Source organism: Equus asinus, chromosome 6 (assembly GCF_041296235.1).
Source record: "Equus asinus isolate D_3611 breed Donkey chromosome 6, EquAss-T2T_v2, whole genome shotgun sequence".
Lineage (NCBI taxonomy): Eukaryota > Metazoa > Chordata > Mammalia > Perissodactyla > Equidae > Equus > Equus asinus.
Genome location: NC_091795.1, coordinates 66,270,419 through 66,290,862, shown reverse-complemented (window position 1 = coordinate 66,290,862; position 20,444 = coordinate 66,270,419). Strand labels below are relative to the sequence as shown.

Below are 20,444 nucleotides of genomic sequence, written 5' to 3'. Positions count from 1 at the left end.
GAATCACCAAATGCTGGATGAGGGAAACTGGTAACTTTGTGTATCAGGAAACAAAACCAATCTGAGTGAGTCATCTCTGTGATCATAGATAACACAGCCACAGGCAGGGCTTGGCGCAAACAAATGGCTACAGCAATCAAATGCTAGAATCTCGCATTTAATGGTTTCTCACATTAAAATGCATCAGTCAGCTCTATGAAACCAGGAAGTGGAACCCAGGACACCACATAAACACCACACTCTCTTGAGTTTGGTATTTTTCATCATTCTGCTCTAAGCGTACCTCAACGTTTGACAGAAACACAACAATGAAGGTGATGGTTTGTCCAGAGGTAAGCAGGAAGGTAAAAGCTAGCTAACATGACAGGGCATCTGAAATGTTTCATAAGAAAATTTCGATACTTTTTGGAGGCCTATTTATTGAGGCCTTTGATCCAAAATGAAAAAGGTGATCAGAAGTTGGCAAATGCCTCAAAAAATGTAACGGAGGAAGCGTAATAGGCTCAAGAAGCCGAAAAGCCCGTGAGCATCTGATTCCGCACACAATCTGTACACATGCTTTTTCTCAGGTACTCCAAGCTTGAAAGAGAAGATGAGTGGGAGGGGAACTCACGCCACATAGCACTGCCACCTAGATGCTACCCCTTGCACACACCAGCAAACTCCTCCAGAGTGAAGAGCCAGTTGAAGCCCTGGACTGGGGTATATATGGCAGGACCAGCCCTGCCCCATGTTGGCCAGGCTCAACACAGGGATAATGCAAGCACCCAGGCTGTGTTTTTCAAAAGGGGGTATTTCCAGTTATCACCACAAACCCATTAGCAGGCAGAGCGCCATGGAAACATTACTTAAACAGGTGATATGAGCTCTTGTATCCACAATATAAGCACTTTCCTCTGAAACATTAGAGACCAGTTGGGGGCAATGGCAAAGACCCCCAGGCCCCTGCCTTCATAAGCCCCCTCCCAAAGTAAAAAAAAAAAAATCTATTATTTCTCAAATAAGAACGAGATAAAATACCCCCATCGAGCCCCATGCCCACCCCCATCATTTGCATGAAGCATACACTACCTCATAATGAAGGGAATAAAAGGGGCCATGCTGAGAGCAGAAGAGGTGCCATCCATCGGGGAAGGGTAGAGCCTCCCCAACACCAACAGCAAGAGGAACATGCTTGGGTGACGGTTGAGTTCTCCCATGTCACTGAAAAAAATCATTGGACAGAAAAGATGAAAATTTAAGAGGTGACGCACTATCTTCAAAAATTTTTCTGATTAAGTAACTATGTATATAATGTGCAACTCTCTATGATCAAGGGATAGTTTTCCCTTTTTTGCCTTCCTCCACTTCCTATATTCCAAATGTGCATATAAGGAGGAACTACTGGCAATCAGATTGGGGCTTTTGCACATGATTCTCTCCTTAAAGCTAATCAACTGATAATCGAGTCTGCTGCTTTGATTTGAGCTGTTCATACAGCAGAGAGGTGCCTGTTCCACAGCATGAAATTCGAAACTTTCAACATCCAAACCTACCTAAGACGGCATGGACAGTCACTTATAGGGCCAGAAAATCCTGTTGGCACAGATTACTAATGTGAGGAAATGTATCACAAGCAGAAGTAAAACTGATGTTATTTTATTTTCTCATTACAAACATCTAGTATAAATTCATACCAAGTGCAAAAATTACTAGAAAAATAAAAAAATCACATGTTCTAAGATGCCCATACCAAAAATTCCACTACCAGCTACAGAATGTAATTAAAAGGATAATGGTGAACTTTTCTATCTGCCCTGATCAGACTGGAAGCCCTCTTAATGGCTTTATTTCGTGTTTCCAGGGTCACTGGCCATCTTTGCTCAGGTAAACCAAGTACCATTTCTGATCAGAGGAGACCAGATTAGTCAGTTAACTGCTGTAGTTTCACAATGGTCAGCTGTAACAGGCCAGTAATAAAAAATGAGAGGTGTATATTAAAATAAACTTAATATGTAAACACACAGATTTTTAAATATAATAGGAAGAAAATCATTCTCAACAGAAGAAATCACCATGTGCTTCTAAGAAGTTTGTTCCTGTATAAAACTACAAACAAGGGGCCGGCCCGGTGGCGTAGCAGTTAAGTGCACAAGTTCCACTTCTTGGCAGCCCAGGCTTCACCGGTTTGGATCCCAGGTACGGACATGGCACTGCTTGGCAAAAGCCATGCTGTGGTAGGCGTCCCACATATGAAGTAGAGGAAGATGGGCATGGATGTTAGCTCAGGGCTAGTCTTCCTCCGCAAAAAGAGGAGGATTGGCAGTAGTTAGCTCAGGGCTAATCTTCCTCAAAAAAAACTACAAACAAGATTAAATTTGACAAAATTTACAATAAAACAGGATTTTAAAAATATAATACAAAAACAGGATTTTATACAACTTTTCAGGTACAAATCTGCTATAGAGAATTAGGCAACATCATGTATTAAAGAAGCACTTAAAAAAAATCCATCTCTGTACAAGGAAGGAGTTAATTAAAAACTGTTGCCTAGAGGGGAAATCTCCATTAATAACTAATTCACATCCTTGATTTCACTTTTCCCCACCCTATTCTCTTCTCACCTTTCCACAGTATTGGCTACAGCTTCCAACTGCTTGAGAAGAAAGGGATAGAGTTCCGGGAAACGAGAGAAAAATTCACTCCCTGTCATTCTGTGGAGGGAGGGGAAAAAAAAGATAAATTATATCATTTATTTCCTTTGATTTGATAATAAAGCCTTTTTATTTATGTTTTTTAAAGAATAATGAAATAAAGTTAAGAACAAAACCTACATCTGAATAATTTAATAATCAATAGCAACAACACATTTAATTTTCATTTTGGATGTGCTCTTAAATGCATGGAATTTTATCTCAAAATTTAAGATTTTGTATATTTACAAATATTTGATCTCAAATTGTGTCAGGGAGGAAATATGTAAATTGTGAAAATGCCAAGTTTCCACAATTGATTTGGACTACGAATCTGGTCAACACGTGACTGACTGAGACTGCCTCAGCTTCAGTAATAAGGGCAGGTCTAGAACAAGGTTTCTCAAAGACGGCAGCAGTGACATTCTGGACCAGATAATTCTTTGTTGTGGGGGACTGTCCCATGCACTGCAGAATGTTTAGCAGCCTCTGTAGCTTCTACCCACTAGATGCCAGTAGTACACCTCCCCCGAAGTCATGACAATCAAAAGTGTCTCCAGACATTGCCATATGCACTCTGAGGGAAAAAAGATCCCCAGTTGAGACCCGCTGGTCTGGAGTCTGGTTATCAGAAGTACAGAGTTGGCATGTGAGGGGCTGGAGATCTAATCCCACCTGACACCTGTGAGGATTACCTTTGTCATCTTTATAAACACTACTCTTGAACTCTGACAAGATCCTAAAAATAGTTCCTCAGACTGTACAACTGACCAAAAAGCTCAAGCTAAATACAGTATTTAGTTAAATATTCTGTCTCCATAACTATTAAAGAACTAGTCTGAAGGGGTGGCATAAATATTTCCTAACTTGCCCCCTCTTAGCAACTCTAGATGTATGCTCCCATCAACGGAGACCCAAAATAAGATTATTTTTTAAAATTGAGGTATATTTTACACACAATGAAGTGCTCAAACCTTAAGTGTAACATTTGATCAGTTTTCACACATGCATACACTCATGTAATGTACATTCCTATGAAGACTCAGAAAATGTCCTTCATCTGAGTAAGTTTTCTTGTGTCCCTTCCCAGTCAACTCTCAGTCTCCAACTTCCAATCCCCAATCATGATTTGATTTCTATCATCACAATTTGGTTTTGTCTACTCTAGAATTTCACATAAATGTAAATACATTACATAATTTTTTGTGTTTGGCTTTTTTCAGTCAGCATAAAATGTTTATCAGATTCATCCACAGCATTCAATGTATCAATAGTTTAATTCTTTTTTCTGTTGAGTAGTATTCCATTGTATGAATACACAAATTTGTTTATTCATTCTCCTCTTGACAGACATGGGCTATTTCCATGTGTTGGCTATCATGAATAAAGCTGCTATGAACATTCTTGTACCAGGGTTTTTGGGGACATATGTTTTCATTTCTCTTGGATAAATACCTGAGAATAAAAGTGCAGTATGTTTAACATTTTCAGAAACTGACAGTTTTCCAAATTAATTATAGCATTTTACACTCCCAACAACAAAGAGTAACAGCTCTAGTGGCTCTAAATCCTTTCCAACATTTGCTGTTGTCTTTCTTCTTCCACTTTAGCCATCCCTGTGGGTACGTAATGGTATCTCCTGGTGATTTTCATTTGTATTTCTTTGATGACTAATGACATTAAATACTTTTTATGTGCTTTGGTCATTGGTATGGCCTTTTGTAAAGTATCTATTCAAGATTTTTGTCCATTTTTTAATTAAGTTGCTTGTTTCCTTTGCCGTATAAATGCATTGCATGTACTTCCTCCTAGTTTGTGGCTTGCCAATTTATTTTCTTAATAATGTCTTTCGATGAGAAGTTTTAAAATTTTGATGCAGTCCAATAAATGGATCAATTTTTTTCTTTTATGATTCATACTTTCTATGGCCAAAGAAATCTTTGCTTATCTCAACATCACAAAGATATTGTTTCCTTCTAGAAGTTTTATAGTTTTAGCTTTTATGTTGGGGTCTATGATCCATCTCAAATTAATTTTTGTGTACGGTGTGAGGCAGAGGTCACAGTTCTTTGTTTTCCTACATTTGTGTATCACATTTTTAACAGGGAGATGCCGTAAGAGAAGATATATGCCTTAAATAGGAGAAATGTGCCATGTTCGTGAGAAGAAGATTCAATATTATAAAGATGAAATTCTCCCCAAGTTCAATGCAATTGCAATAAAAATAGTAATTGTGTGTGTGCATGTCTGTAACTGTAGAATCAGGTTCTAAAATGTATATAAGATGCACCAATGGCCAAGAATGGCAAAGATAATCTTGAAGAACAACAAGGTTGGAAGACACACACAATCAAGCAGCTAGAAATATTATAAAACTTTAGTCATTAGAACATTGTGGTGACAAGCAGGCAGTGAAATAGAATAGAGAGCAAGGCAACACACACACATACATATACGAAAACTTGACTTATGAAAGAGCTGGTACTGCAGGTGATAGTACCATGAAGATCATAGGTGCTGTGATAACTAATTATCCACACAGACAAAATTAAAATTGGACTCTAACCTTCTACTATATACAAAATTAAATTCCAGACTTAGAAGTAAAAAGTAAAACCGCTAAACTCTTTAAAAGACTATAGAGAATAGAATTTATTGAACAAGACCCAAAAAGCATCAACTAGTAGGAAAATTGATATTCAACTACATCAGTTAGTATGTATTTTTAAATTCTGTACACACAAAATAATGAAGAAAAATACAAAATAATATATGCACAAAGTATTTTTGGCTGAGGAAAAGTATGAAATGTTCTGGAATAAGAGATAGTTAACAGACTAGGAGACTTAAAAGGCATGTGAGACTAAAAACGACTAAACGCAACATGTGGACCTTGTCTGGGTGTAACAAACCAACTACAAAGAGACATTTCTAAGAAAATTAGGAAAATCTGAATATAGATATGATAACAGCATGGTGGTATTTCTTTTTAAACTCTCTTATCAATCAGTACTGCATACTGAAGTATTTACAGGAAAAACGGCATGGTGTCTGCGACCTCTTTTCGGGTGGGCAAGAAATCGATAAAGCAAGATTGGCAAAATGTTGATAATTGTTGAAGTTGAGTGATGGATACAAAGGGGTTAGTTATACTAGTCTCTTCACTTTGTGTTAAAAATTCCCATAATAAGTTTTTTAAAAATTAAAAAATAAAAATTTTTATTTGACGAGCCATAAATGGGGAGAAAATGTGTAATACATGTAACTGAAAATTACATAATTAGTATTCAGACTCTATGAAGAACTCCACTGAATCAATAAGTACAAAGCAAACAATTCAATATAAAAATGGACAAAATCTATCAAAATACAATTCACAGAAGATAACATTAGTGGCCAATAAACATAAGAAAAGACGTTCAACTATACCGAAGGACCATTTTATAGTTTGGCAAAGATTAAAAAGTTTGACAATACCAAGTATTGGAATTTTCAGACATTGTTTGATGGAAATGAAAATCACTACAACAATTTTGAAAAATAATATGGCATTTTCTTGAAGGCTACAGATGTTTACCTAGTGACTCAGAAATGCTATTCCCAGGTAAATGGCCTAATAAACTCTTGGACATGGGCACCAGAAGGCTTCTGCAGGCATATGCACAGCAGCCACAAGCCTATCAACCACAGAGTGAATAAACTGTGGTACACTCACACAATGGAATAATGTACAGCTGTAAATCTGAATGAACCACAGACACACGCAACAACACAGATGAATCTCAGGAACATAATGTTAAGTGAAAAAAGCAAGTCACAGAAGAATATATGCAATATAATCCTTCTATATAAAGTTTACAACAAAGTACCATTAAATAATATATTTTTTAGTGAAACAAATTTATGTGATAAAAAATGAAAAGCAAAGGAATAAATAAAAACAAAAGTGACAGAATAATCACTTCTTTCCAAGGGGAAAAGAAAAAAAATGGGATTAGGGAGGAACACATAAGGGGCTTCAAAAGTAATGTTCCATTTCTTAAGCTAGGTGGTGAATCCAAAAGTGTTTATTGCATAGTTACTCTTTAAATCTTATGTACACTTTATTAATTTTCTTTTGTACCTATTTCATATCCAGTAAAATCAAAATTTTTTTAAAAAAGAGAAAGTCCATACTCCATTCCAAATTATAGATTTATTGAACATTTTATGTAAAATTGTACTCATTTCCTTTTTTACTTATTAGATATTTTTATGGAAAAAAATAATAAGTGCAAATGTTAAAAGAAACCCACTAGACCCCCCAGTGCCTCTCTTCATTGAAAACTATGCAAAAGTATCTTAGCTTTCCTTTAAAAAAAATTCAGTGCATACAAGTACATACTTTTAGTTTGGCTTTTTCCTTCCACAAATATGCATATTATATAGACTGTTGTGCACCTTGATTTCTTTTCATCTAAACTACATCTGTGAAATCATTCAATATCAGGCACACCGATCTATTTCTTTCCATTTAATGGCTGCAGAGTAATCCACCGTATGGGTGAGTATAAATGATTTAATCCCAGATGATAGGCCTTTTAGTTGCCCAGTCTCTTGCTGTTATAAATGATGAATATGCAAATTTCCTTGTTAATAAACTGCAATTTGGGTTTTGCAGGGTCAATGTTTTACATAGAAAGAAGGCAAAACCATTCCACTACAGGCTATTGGTACATTCTTTACCATCTCCCAAAAAACTGGTTAAGAACACCAGTTTCCATTTCTAGTGGAATCACTCAAAGGTAAAACTGTATGAGTTCAGTAATGGGACCCCTTAGTATACCCGCTCATACAGAATCTCTCCATCTATACCACAAAATCTCGTGGATACATCTTCTTGAGGAATCAGTTATTAATTTCCAGGAGAGTAATTCCTTAATGGCCTGATATATCTTGATGGAGTCAGAAAGACAAGTATTCTCACTTAAGCGACCATATGATTGTATTACTATGATCTAGAAACTGCCTTGATAAATAACTGGCTCTGCTGTCCACAATACTGCCAGAGGAAAGAGCTATGGAACTACTATTCTAAAATTCAACTCATTGTTTTAACTGAATTAAAGCTAATTGTCCCAAACAGCAAAATTACCTCAGTTACCTTAGCAAACATTTACCAACTAGTCTATCTTGGAGGATGTATGAAGAAGGTACATTACTCAAAGCCAAACACTTGGTAAACGTTTTAACTAATTGTTCTTAATTGCTTGGTGGGCTTTGACTACATCTTTTAAAAAATATTCTGTTAAAATTATTATGTCTATGCTTAATGGTGTAGGACTTTGAAGCATCAACTGTACACCTGTCAGGGTTTCAGAAAAACGAAAATTATTTTCTAAGGAGAATTTTGACCTTGCTCAGGTACTCTGAGTATACAGGAGATGCCTTTCTAGGCTAGCATTCTTAGGCTCCACAATCCTGTTAAGAGAATGTTGACCCTATTTCTGCTTCTGCTCACATGAAAGGCCAGGGCTGCAATTCACTGCAAACACAGAAGAGTTTAGCTCCATGTACTGGCCAGGTAGCATCATCTCAAATCTGTATCAACAAGGGCTGCTAAAGACTTGCCTAAATATTTATGGAGTGCTGCCTGAAGGATGTGCAACATTAACAATTCCTGTGTATTATAAAACAGAGCCTAAAAAGGTCAGGCATAGGTAGATATGAGAATTATCTGAGGGGCTTATCACACTTCACTCACCCCTGATTCTCAATTATACCGAAAGGTCTACAGTATCTTGAATCCAGAATTTTGGCCACTAATACATTAATTCCAGCCCTCAATTAACTAATGACTACATTTTATGGTTATACTGAGTGGAGAATCACCATTTATAACAGTGCCTCTATGTGAAGGCAGTTCATAGGTTTTGGGCTGCTCGTATAGCTCTGTAATCTGGTTTTATTTTAAAAGGCAAATGGGCAAAGGACTTGAATAGACATTTTCCAAAGATGACATACAGATGGCCAACAGGTACATAAAAAGATGCTCAACGTCAATAATCATCAGGGAAATGCAAATCAAAACCACAACGAGATACCACCTCACACCTGTCAGAATGGCTATTATCAAAAAGACAAAAAATAAGTGTTCGTGAGGATGTAGAGAAAAGGAAACCTTTGTACACTGTTGGTGGGAAGTAAATTGGTGCAGACACTATGGAAAACAGTAGGGAGGTTCCTCAAAAAATTAAAAATAGAACTACCTTACAATCCAGCAGTTCTACTTCTGTGTATTTATCCAAAGAAAACAAAAACACTAATTTGAAGAGATATATGCACTCCAACGTTCACTGCAGCATTATTTACAATAGCTGAGATATGGAAGCAACCTCAGTGTCCATTGATAGATGAATGGATAAAGAAGAGGTGGAATATATATACACACACATATCCACAAATACATAAAAATGGAATATTACTCAGTTATAAAAAAGAATGAAATTTTGCCATTCGAGACAACATACATGGACCTAGAGGGTATTATGCTAAGTGAAATAAGTCAAAGACAAATACCATATGTCGCTTATATGTGGAATCTAAGAAACAAAACAAAAAAACAAACAAACCAAACAGAAACAGACTCTTAGATACAAGAATCAAACTAGTGGTTACCAGAGAGAGGAGGGGTTGGGGGGGCAGGCAAAACAGGTGAAGGGGATTAAGAGGTACAAACTTCCCGTTATAAAATAAATAAGTCATGGGGATGTAATGGATAGCATAGGAAAAATAGTCAATAAAATTGTAATAACTTTGTGTGGTGACAGATGGTAACTAGACTTATTGTGGCATCACTTCATAATGTATATAAATATTGAATCACTATGATGTATACCTGAAACTAATAGGAAATAGTATGTCAATTATACTTCAACAAAAAATAAATAAATAAATAAAAGGCCAAGGTCATGGAACCATTTTAGTCCATATTTGAATCTCCCCCTAAATCCTAGAACATGTGAGTTTTACCTCCTATTTGCTATTTAATCAAAAATGTAGTGTGATCATATTTTTCTCAAGAAAGTAGAAAATATATATTTTTTAAATACCTATATACTTCATGGTGAGTACTGTGCTAGGTCCTATGGGAGACACTATGAGACAATATAAGATAGTCATTGCTCTTGGAGATGAAAATCTGGTTAGGAAGATGAGGCGTATATAGAGAATATAACTAATAATGTAAGGCAAACTAGTGTAAGGGCCAAATAAATGATGCTTACTGTAAGAGAACGGAGTTGGAGAAGATATCATTAGGGTCTGGAGAGGTTAGGGAAAGTTTTGTGGGAAACATGGAAACCAACAGAAGTCTGGAAAAATTGGTAAGGATGGATTAAAAAGGAGAGAAGATAGCATAGAAGGAGTGGGTAGGTACAGGAACCAAGTGGGTAGATAAGTTGCCTGGATCAAAAGATGACTCCACGACAAGAGAAGGTAGAAAAGGCAGAATGGTATACAATTTTTTAGATATTTGAATGTCAGACTAAGCGGCTTTGCCTATGTCTAACAGGCACTGCAAGTTTCTGAACAGGAGAGAGATGTGACAAGAGAAAACAGACTAGACTAGAGAGAAGAGAAACGTGGTGACCCAAGGGATAGTCACTAAATGTGTACATTTTCACTTCAACTAGAGCATAAATATCTATAGGTAAGGGACCATATCTATACTTTCTTGCATCTCTCTTGATACACGGCACAATACTATGTAAATGTTGGTTGACTGGTAAATATTTTGGTGATGAATGAATAAATTATATTAGCCAAAGAAAAAATTCTAATATAGTTAACCTCAAACCTATGCCCTATGCCTTTTTTCTTCTCTTAGTGATTGGTACCCATCCAACTGACACCTAATTATCCACTCAAATTCCTAAGCCTGAAACTCCCCCCATATACAATCAACAGGCAAATCTTGCTGTTTCTACCTCTGGAGTATCTGTTGAGTCCACTCCTCTCCATCTCCACCGTTGCCACGCCAAGTGTGACTGCTATTATCTCTTGCCTAGATACTGTGTCAGCCTCCCACCTGAGCTCTTTGCCTCACATCTTCCCCCTCTGTAATTCTCTGTTGTGGTAAGAATTCTCTTTCTAAAATACAAATTTAATCATGTGACATTGAGAGATTAATGGCTCCCTACTGCTTTTTGGATAAAGTCTAAACTCCTTAGCCTGATTTGCAGGCTAAATCTGCTTAATCTGACTCACTTGTCCAGTTGTTTTTTGCCTTTCCACCTTCACAACCTAGCCATATATAATTTCTTTTAGTTCTATCAATATTCCATGCTCTTTCCAGACTTCAGATCTTGGCAAATGTACCTTCTGCTAGGAACACTTCTTCCCTCCTCTCCCCTAGACTAACTCCAGATAATCCTTCAACTTGGGGCTAAGGGCAACTTCCTCCAGGACACCCTCTCTGATGTCTCAAATCTGGGTTAGGTGTCTGTCAATGGTGTTACACTATAACCTATAATCTCCCCATCATAGCACTTGCAGATATCATACATGAGACTTCCTATGTACTTGCTTATTTCTCCTACCAGATTATACATTCTGCATGGGCAGAGACTATATCTATCTTATTTTTCTACATCAGCACAGGTACTAAGTATGACGCTTAGTTCACAGCTGGTGACTAATAAACACTTGAGCGAATGAAGCAAAAGGACAGAGTCCTTGACATAGTCAAGGAGAAAAGGAATTATGACTAAGATGGTAACAAATCAATACTTTCTTAAAGTGCGTCATTAGCTATATCTAAGGACATTCAGAATCATCATTGAATTAATAAATTGAGTATCCTGCCAGGGCTTGAAATTTTCTTAAGCACAAACACATAAAGCTTGTCTCACTGGTTCGCAAACAGTGCGATTCTAGTTCACCCAAATAAGCAAACAGGCGGACAAGGTTACCTCTACAGATATAGCAAGCCCTGGGGGTAAATTCTTCAGTGACAGGTATTTCAAACCTGTTTATCTATGTGGCAAAAAACTAGCCCAGCAACTTTACAAAAACAAGAGACGTGATAACTAAAAAGGAAAAACTGAACCTCTGTAAGTTCAAGCTCTTAGGAAGACAAAAGGAGACCACCAAAACTTGTGAATGGGATAAAACAGGCATAGATGAAAACAAACAAGCCAAGACAGAGGGTGAGAATAAAGCAGCTTTAACCTTGGGACTGTCAGACTACACGACAGGTGAGTTACTCTCGGTTCCGTGAGGCAAGAATTATGCAGGCGCAACTGAGGGGAGGCCCTTGGGGAAACAGAAGCTCCTTGAAGAAATCCACTTGCCTAGCAACAAGAATAAGGTGCCAGGGGCTGGCCTGGTGGCTTAGTGGTTAAGTTCGTGCACTCCGCTTTGGCGGCCTGGGGTTCACGGGTTCAGATCCCAGCTGCGGACCTACACACTGCTCATCAAGCCACATGGGGTCCCATATGCAAAACAGAGGAAGGCTGGCACAGATGTTTGCTCAGGGACAATCTTCCTCATACACACACATAAAAATTGGAATAAATGTAAAAAATATTTAAAAGAAGAAGAAGGTGCGAAGAGCACAGAGTGGCTGTGAGCTCCACCAAGGCACTCTTCTGCCTGACATCTTCAGTATTAGACTCCCCCAGAGCCCAGCCAAGGCCTAGAATAGAACAGGCAGGCAAGAGTGATTTACTGAACGAATAAAAATGCCTGCCCGACGTCATTTTGTTTTATTTTAAAAGCTTTTAAAAAATTATTCTAGCACTACTTATTTATTGAGGAAAAATTAGATAATAAAGAACACTGCAAAGAAAAATCTGAAAATCACCTTAAACCCGGCACCTAAAGATAGCTGCCAGTCTTTTTTGATGTCTGTCCATCTACACCTTCCTCCGCCTTATATATTGTTCTATAATCTGCTTTTTACACTTAACAATATATTAAGAACACTGTTCCATATCGATGTGAACCCATTTTAATGTAGGAGCTTCTGTGCAGTACACTCTCGGTGCTTCTCTTCTGTTTGAACCTATGTCTGGGGCACTAACCCAGAGACCAACCCAGAATGACTCGTCCCCATCTTGGCTGAACCACATGTGGAAGAAAATCCCCACTCCAGCCACGTTCAGACCTTCTCTCTGTCTGCACAGTCCACATCTAATCTCAGGAATGCTGAGTCTAGTTTTTGAGAAAATCTGATCTTTTGCCATTTTGGTAGTCTTTGAAGTCAGCCTGCCATCCAACAGCCTAGAAAAACCTTCACCTGAATCAAGCTTCTATTTCTCTTAGAGATCCTGTCCTAAGATCTGTCACACATACAAAAAGTTGAAATGCCAGAAGCACATGCTTCTGAGCTTAACAAAAGCATCCAGATGAAACTACCATGCAATGAAAAGAAGCATTTGGTGAAGCATATTAAAAGTGAAAATAAGGTATCTCTACCCCCAAATTCCTACATACGTATCCCATATCATTCTCAATCATCTCAGCAACAGGATCAACAGAGTCATGTACAAAGGCATAAAAGAGAAAGCTAGAAAAGGCAAGCAACAAGAAGCAGGAGTAAGGAACTGCATAGCAAACACGAGCAAAGGCAAAGCTTGTGCCCAGTTTTAAAAAAACAGGACTTACTCACAGGCCACGGAACAAACACCACAAACCTGGTCATTAGATGAAAACAAACACTGAAGGCAAAAGTCTGGAGGTTTTTCAAATGGGAACCCAATAAACTATTGAAGTCTACCTGTTCCCCAGATTCTGGCCTATAAAACCACCCCAGAGGAGAGAAATCAGCTAAGGGCCTATGTCTCCTCACCAAAATGATGCTGATGAAAACAGCAAGCTCATCTTAGGAAGAACGGTACCCCAAATGGAAACAAACCTATGAAGAAGACCCAGCAGACACACATTTCAAAGGATGATCAAATGCCAACTAATAAAACAGAAACAACTAATAAAAAGAAATCTGGGTTTGGAATCCCACCAGGAGGACCATCTCTGACTCTGTTCCTAGAATCCTCTCCCCACCTCTGACTGGGGCTGACACCAGCATTTCTCCCTAGAGTAAAGTAGTTAAGAAAGAATGAGTGATTGGACAGAAGAGATGTCAGGGGTTCCAGGGTCAGAATCTCACGCTCAACAAGCACTTGTAATCATTGCAATGGTTCCACCAGGAAGTCCTCCTGTTATTAAATTTCAGGCAAACCATGTAGGAACTTAAAGGAAAGGCATCTTCTTCAGGGCCTCTGTTGTAAATGCAGTGACTGACCAGGTCACCTGCCGGTCTCATTTCCCTTCTTATCCTCTGTAGACAGCCAATGAAAATTCTTGGATTTGTCAAATGCTTTTCCAATCCTTCCTTTAAGGAAATACTTTCCAGGTGCAGAATCTCCCAAACCGCAACATTAGCCATCACTATAGTAGATCCAGGGAGGGAAGTGAAAGGTCCTAGTTCTGGAGGTGCCTTGCCATTCCTCCTGTGAAATCACTGGCCCAGGGGCAGGCCTGGAAATACATTTCCAGTCATTACACAGCCAGTTGGTCAGCAAACGTACATCTCTTGAATTCCTCATGTGTGCAAGGTCCCATGTGGGCAGCTTATATGGATTTTTTTGAGGAAGACTGTCACTGAGCTAACATCTGTGCCAATCTTCCTCTACTTCTTGCACAGGATGCCACCACAGCGTTGCTTGACAAGCGGTTCTAGGTCTGCACCCAGGAATCCGAACCTGCGAATCCTGGGCTGCTGAAGCGGAGAGCGCAAACTTAACCACTACACCACAGGCCGGCCATTATATGGTTTTTTTACACCAGAAATTTTTTTCTTAGAAGATGTTCTTGTTGAATCCCGTCATCTATAAAATATCAGAACCAGTCTATCTCCAAAATAGCTAACTCAATAATCATTTTCTGAACAGTTTGTGGGAGACTATTTCCAAAGATGGCTAACAGCAATTCCTCCTAGCCTCCTAACATGTGCATGCTTCTTGAAGGGAGGGTCTCTATGTCCTCTCCCCTGGACTCTAGTCTACCCTGTGATTTCTTCAATCAACAGAAGGCAGCGGAAGTGATGTTCTATCAGTTCTGCCTTAGGCTTCAAGAGGCATGGCAGCTTCTATATTCATTGTCTTGAAGACTTGACTACTCTGCTAGAAAAATGCCCCACTAGCCCACAGTCATTTACGCTCCTAGCTAAGGTTCCAGACATGTGAGTATGAAGCCATCTTGATCATTCCAGCACCAGCTGAGGTCTCAGATGAATGCAGCCACCTGAGTGATCACAGATGCCTCCACATGGTGAATGAAGAAGAACCACCCAGCTGAACCCAGCCAACCCACAGAATTGTGAGAAATAATAAATTGTTATTATTTTAAGGTACTAAATTTTGGAGAGTTTGTTATGCATCAGTAGGTACCTGAAACACAGATAATATCCAAAGCACTCAGTTTGACTCAATGGAAAAGGTATTACTAAATAAGAGATGCTGATAACAAGGAATACACAATTTAACTTAACTACTACATTACTTCTCTCACAGTTCTGGAGGCCAGAAATCCGAAATCAGTATCAATGGTCCACAATCAAAATGTCAGCAGGGCACCTCTAGATGCTCAAGGGGAGAATCCAATCCTCACCTCGTAAAGCTTCTGGTGGCTGCTGGTATTCTGTGGCTTGTGGCTGTATTACCCCAACCTCTGCCTCTGTGGCCACACCGTTTTCTCCTTTCTGTCTCTCAAGTCTCCGCCTGCCTCCCTCTTATCAGTGTTTGCATTAGTGCTCACCCAAATAATCCAAGATAATCACCTCATTGCAAGAGCCTTAATTTAATCACATCTGCAAAGACTCCTTTTCCTTAAAAGGTAATATTTACAGGTTCCAGGGGTTAGGACCCGATGTCTTTGGGGAGCCATAATTCTGCCTAGCACAACTGCTAAAACATAACAGTTAAGGCACTCAGAGGCAAGAATGACCATAACTGGTTTATTCCAAGGCAGTTGTTTTCCAAATCTTCAAAGCAACAGACCACTTCTTTCAAATATAATCCCAATATTTAAAACATAAAAACAAAATCAAACCAGAACTGTTCTGGTTGAAGCAAGGTTGAGGTGAGTGGTATCAGTTTGGCCTCCCTCTTATCCCTAGCAAGCACAGGCCCTGATACACCTCTGTGAGCTTGAGAGACCCAGTTAAGAGTTCGAAGGCTCTAGTTTGGAAGACAAAGTGAAACTCAGACAGCTCTCCACACTCCCCACTTCCTACTTGCTATTATTCCCATCTTTCCAACCTCTCTACTTAAAGAAACACACTCCATTCACCACAACCCACTATTCTTTACAACAGTGATTTTATCTGTTTCTTAACATTAACAGTTACCGATGTTTTATTAAAACAAGTTTCAAGTCTGTCTTCTCTCACTAGGAAGTTAGCTCGTTGACACTGAAAAGTTTTGTTTCTGCTCTAACCCCAGCACCTTGAATGGTGCTAGCACACAGGAGACACTCAGTAAATATCTGCTGCCTTCTTACTGTTTTCTTAGAACTCCCTCACAAATCTTGTCCTGATTAAGGATGGGCTGTCTTCTTTTCAACCATAGGGGTCCTATCCCCATCAGCCTGACTCTAAAGCCATGTACAGGACTAAAGAAACTCTTATTTGGTAATTCTAAATAGCATTATACAAGCATTAAAATTCTAGTTAAGCACATGCACTAAGAATGCAAACAGTTCAAACAATGCTGAACCTGCCTTATCCAAATGCTAGCAAGAGATCACTCAGAGATTTCTCTTTTACTCATTAACAATAAATAGGCTACTTTACCATAAGGTCCAATATTTCAAAATAAGCTCTTTAGTTTCTATCTCTGTAATACTTTTGTTCAATTAATTCTTTTAGGCTCCTACTTTAGACCTTAGAGACATTTTCATTAAGGCTAATACTAATTTGCCAATCGTATTATTAAAGCGAGCGGAAGGTGCCAACAGAGTCCCAGACTTCAGGGAACAGATCAGAACTAGAAGGACTCTCAGAGAAGGGATACTATTCTAATCATTTAATTTTACAGATGAGGAAACTGATGCCCAGAGGAATTAAGTGAGCTTCCCAGGATCAGAATACAAGTTGGGTAAAGTGTAGAACTGGACTCTCTGGTTTCTCAATCTAGCCACTAGGCTTTTCAGGGTTTCTATTACACAGGTAATCCAACCATCCCTGTGCCAGGCATCTGCTTAACAAGCAGAGGACACCATGGCCCAGACAGGCCACTTTTCAAAGGAGTTCATGTCCCCATGATTGGGTCAGATAGTGATCTCTCCACTGCTGTCAATCACCCTGGTCAAGTTAGATTAAGGTTCCCAACCTGAGCTTCCACTTCCATACACGGAGCCAGGCCCACCCACCGACTTTAAAGGGAGTGGATGAGCAGGTAAACTGCCAGCTAAACAAATCTTTAAAAATCCATCCATCTGCCCTTACAAAGTATTTTCAGAGATCACTGGACCACGGATACTCCATTTGGTCTAACAAGTCTCAAGTCTCCCCTGTATTCAAATTAAGAGAATCTTATAATACTCCCCACACACCCTCCCCCCAAAAAAACAAAAACAAAAAAACCCTCTAACTCCCATGCAAATCAAACCAGAAAAGAGAGTGTGTGCACTTGTTCTTATTCAGGCTCAGTGCTTCCTTTTCCAGAGTGAACCCATGTTTTTTGTAAGTTTGTAAACACTCAGACCTAGGCTTATTTACGAGGGAAAAAAACAAAAACAAAAAAACCAAGCAGTCAGCAGGCAAAATGTTACACCCGCAATTAATACACAACGTTGTCCATAACTAGATATGATGCGATGTCCAGCGTACACTTTCCCAAATGCACAGCTAGAAGGAATGAAATAAGACTCAGGATACAAAGTGTGATTTTCTTCTGCTGCAGAAGCATGGAAAAGAGTCTCCATTTAGTGGATGTCCATCTCAGCCTGCAGGCTTCAGCCTTCCCTCTGAACAAATGCCTGGAAGTACTTAAAAAAATGGGATAATTTTCAACAGATTGGCTGGATCTTCAGACAGAGAGGAAAAGCCAGCATTTGGCAGAGCTGTGAAAGGAACATTTTGGACATCTTAGCCATTTGTTTTTTGGAGAGCCAGAAAACTAATCTGGAATAAGTATAACTCATTATTGTTATTATTATTAAAAACCCTAACCTCTGGCTCCTGGGGTTGGCAGCAGGAAGCATGTTGGTTTCTGTAGAAATGCAAATGAAATTTATTAAATTAGACATTCTAAGATCAGGGTCCTGTGTTTGGTGTTCTCACGAATGCTGGTTTTGTAAAGTTCTCTGAAGTTAGTAGGCTGCCACCTCTTCACAGATCCTGGAAAGCCATCTGCTTGGCCCTGAGAGCAGCCTGTGCATTGAGATCACACCAAGGCCGACTTTCCACCCGGCTGGGAGCCATTCCCTGCCATGCGTGATTCCCCTTAACAGCCAGACCCAAAAGCCTTCAAAGGCCCAGGCTGTGTTTGCTACTTCAACTGTGTCTCCCACGGCCCCTAGCAGAGGAGGCAGACATAGCATGCACTTCCTACATTTTAAAAAATAAATGAAGGAATAAATCATGTCTCTTTTCTTCCCCCCTTCTTAGTTATATTCTATTAATTACAACTAATATATGCTTATTTTAAAAAATCAACGTACAAATAAGTAGTAAAAGAAATTTCACTGCCCCATTCTAGACCTTTTCTGTACACATTTAGAAACATTAAAATTATACTTATCTATATACACACAGTTGTTTTGGAGGAGTGGCAAACATAGGCATGTTAAACAGATATGGTTCAGCCACGTGCTTGTTAACACTTAGATGCTTCACTCATTTATGTTCTGGAAATAGAGAAAAATATAGTTTTCCTTGTCCTTCATCTAAAAAAATGTTTTGAATAAAACTGCATTCTTATTATTTTATCTCTGCATTTGATCAACAGTCTGGCTGAATACAGAAAAATAGGAAGGAAATCATATTCCACCAGGATTTTGAAGGTAATGCTCCATTAACTTCTATCTTTTAAGTTTGTTACCATTTTGATCCTTAATTCTCTTTAACGTGAACTGTTTTGGGTTTTTTTTCTCTCAGGAAAATTTCAGAAATCTCATGATGATGTGTCTTGGTGTGGATTGTTTTTCATTCATTGCACTGGAACTTGTCTTTTAGCTCTAGGAAATTTTCTTGTGCTATTTCTTTGACAATTTCCTGCCCTCACTTTTCTTTCTGAACTCCTATAAGCTGCATGTTGAACTGCCTGAATCTTCTAATTTTCTTATTTTTTTTCTTTCCCATGTTCCACCTCTCTTGTTCTCTTTAGTTTTACCTCTGAAAGAGTTCTTTTACTCTGTCTTCCATCATATCCACTGAAATTTCCATTTGGGCTACAATATTTTTAAATTTCCTAGAGCTTGCTCTTATTCTCTGAATGCTCTTTCAAAAATACCATCCTGTTCCTACTTCATGTAATCAACTGCATCTCATTTCTTTAAGAATGTTTACTTTTTTTTTCTTTAATTTTATTCCGGTCCCCATATTGTATCTGCTTCAATTTAATTCCTTTTTTAAACTTAAATCTCGATTCTTCTCCTAATACTGATGATGAATTTTAGGTGGCAGCTGTCTCTGGGATTGACTGTAGTGCTTCCCCTCCTGTCACACAAACACAGACATACACAGACACTCCAGGGCAAAGAATAATTCTATCAGGTAAAAACAGACACACGAAGTTCATTAATGTGTCAAGGGTTAGAACACAGGCCAACAAGAAGGAGGCACAAACAAAGACCACCCTGAGTAAGCCACACAGTGGAAAGGCATTTTATTCAAAGGATAGCTTCTGGTTTATACTCATCCACAGAAGCTTTTCATCATGTGACTGTGAAGAACATCAATTCTAAACACAGAATGTTCTGCTTCAAAGATTTTTCCCTCCTTTCCAATTCGGCTATGACTCTAAAGAAATACAGACACAATAGTTACTAAGGAGGCAGGAAATCCTGCCAGCTAACCCACTTTTACATACTGTTCCTTATGGTCAAAATGTTGACCACACTGTGGTAACTCTTTTTGACTTTATGACCTTATTACTAAGACCGTCAATTCTATTCCCCCTTATTTGAGCAGAGGAGCTGCCTGAATGCCAAACACTCGTCCACAGTGCTATTTAGGCTTTCCCAACAGAGACTCATTGAAACCGGGAGTTTGGTAAAATGTTTTACCAAACCTTACAAAGATACTTCCCAGTAAATATTTGAAGTATATATAAATACTTCCAAGTAAAGTCTTAAAAATGTGTAAAACTCAAATGTTAAGTCAAACGCTCATCTTCATTACATAATCACATTTAAAATAAAATAATGCCACTAGTTCAGACAAAGTAATAATATGCCACATAAACTAAGGCAGTTCAAATATTGTTTATCTACTTACATTAAGCCTATTTCCAATGGCAAAATATTTTTTTATAATATGTGCAGCATTTTACTTTAGAAAAGGCTGCTACTACATCATGGAGTAAAATTTGAAACCATACTCCATAGATTATTTATTCTGTGGTGGAGCGGGAATGAGAAAACACAATGTAGAGAAAGAGTGAAGGTTTGGAATCAGCCAGACCAGAGGAGTACTACTTATTGGCTGTGTAATCCCGGGCAATTTGTTCAGCCTTGCTGGGTACCTTTCCATCTTGTTTCCTATGAAATGGGAATAATAGTGCCTAT

General features: G+C 38.5%; 1 protein-coding gene across 6 annotated transcripts in view; it reads right to left on the bottom strand.

The window, feature by feature from the left end:
* THADA (THADA armadillo repeat containing) overlaps positions 1-20,444 on the bottom strand; it is a 307,081-nt gene that overhangs the window by 170,932 nt on the left and 115,705 nt on the right. For 5 of the 6 annotated variants that reach the window (XR_006529036.2, XM_044772317.2, XM_044772323.2 and 2 more), the window contains exons 27-28: positions 2,604-2,693; positions 1,072-1,203 (exon numbers count right to left, since the gene is read on the bottom strand). The exons of the other annotated variant lie outside the window; for it this stretch is intronic. Coding sequence is in view for 4 of the 5 variants with exons in the window: in XM_044772317.2 (XP_044628252.2) it covers positions 1,072-1,203; positions 2,604-2,693 (222 nt within the window). In the remaining variant the exon portion in view is untranslated. The remainder of the gene's footprint in view (positions 1-1,071; positions 1,204-2,603; positions 2,694-20,444) is intronic. 6 annotated transcript variants of the gene reach the window in all.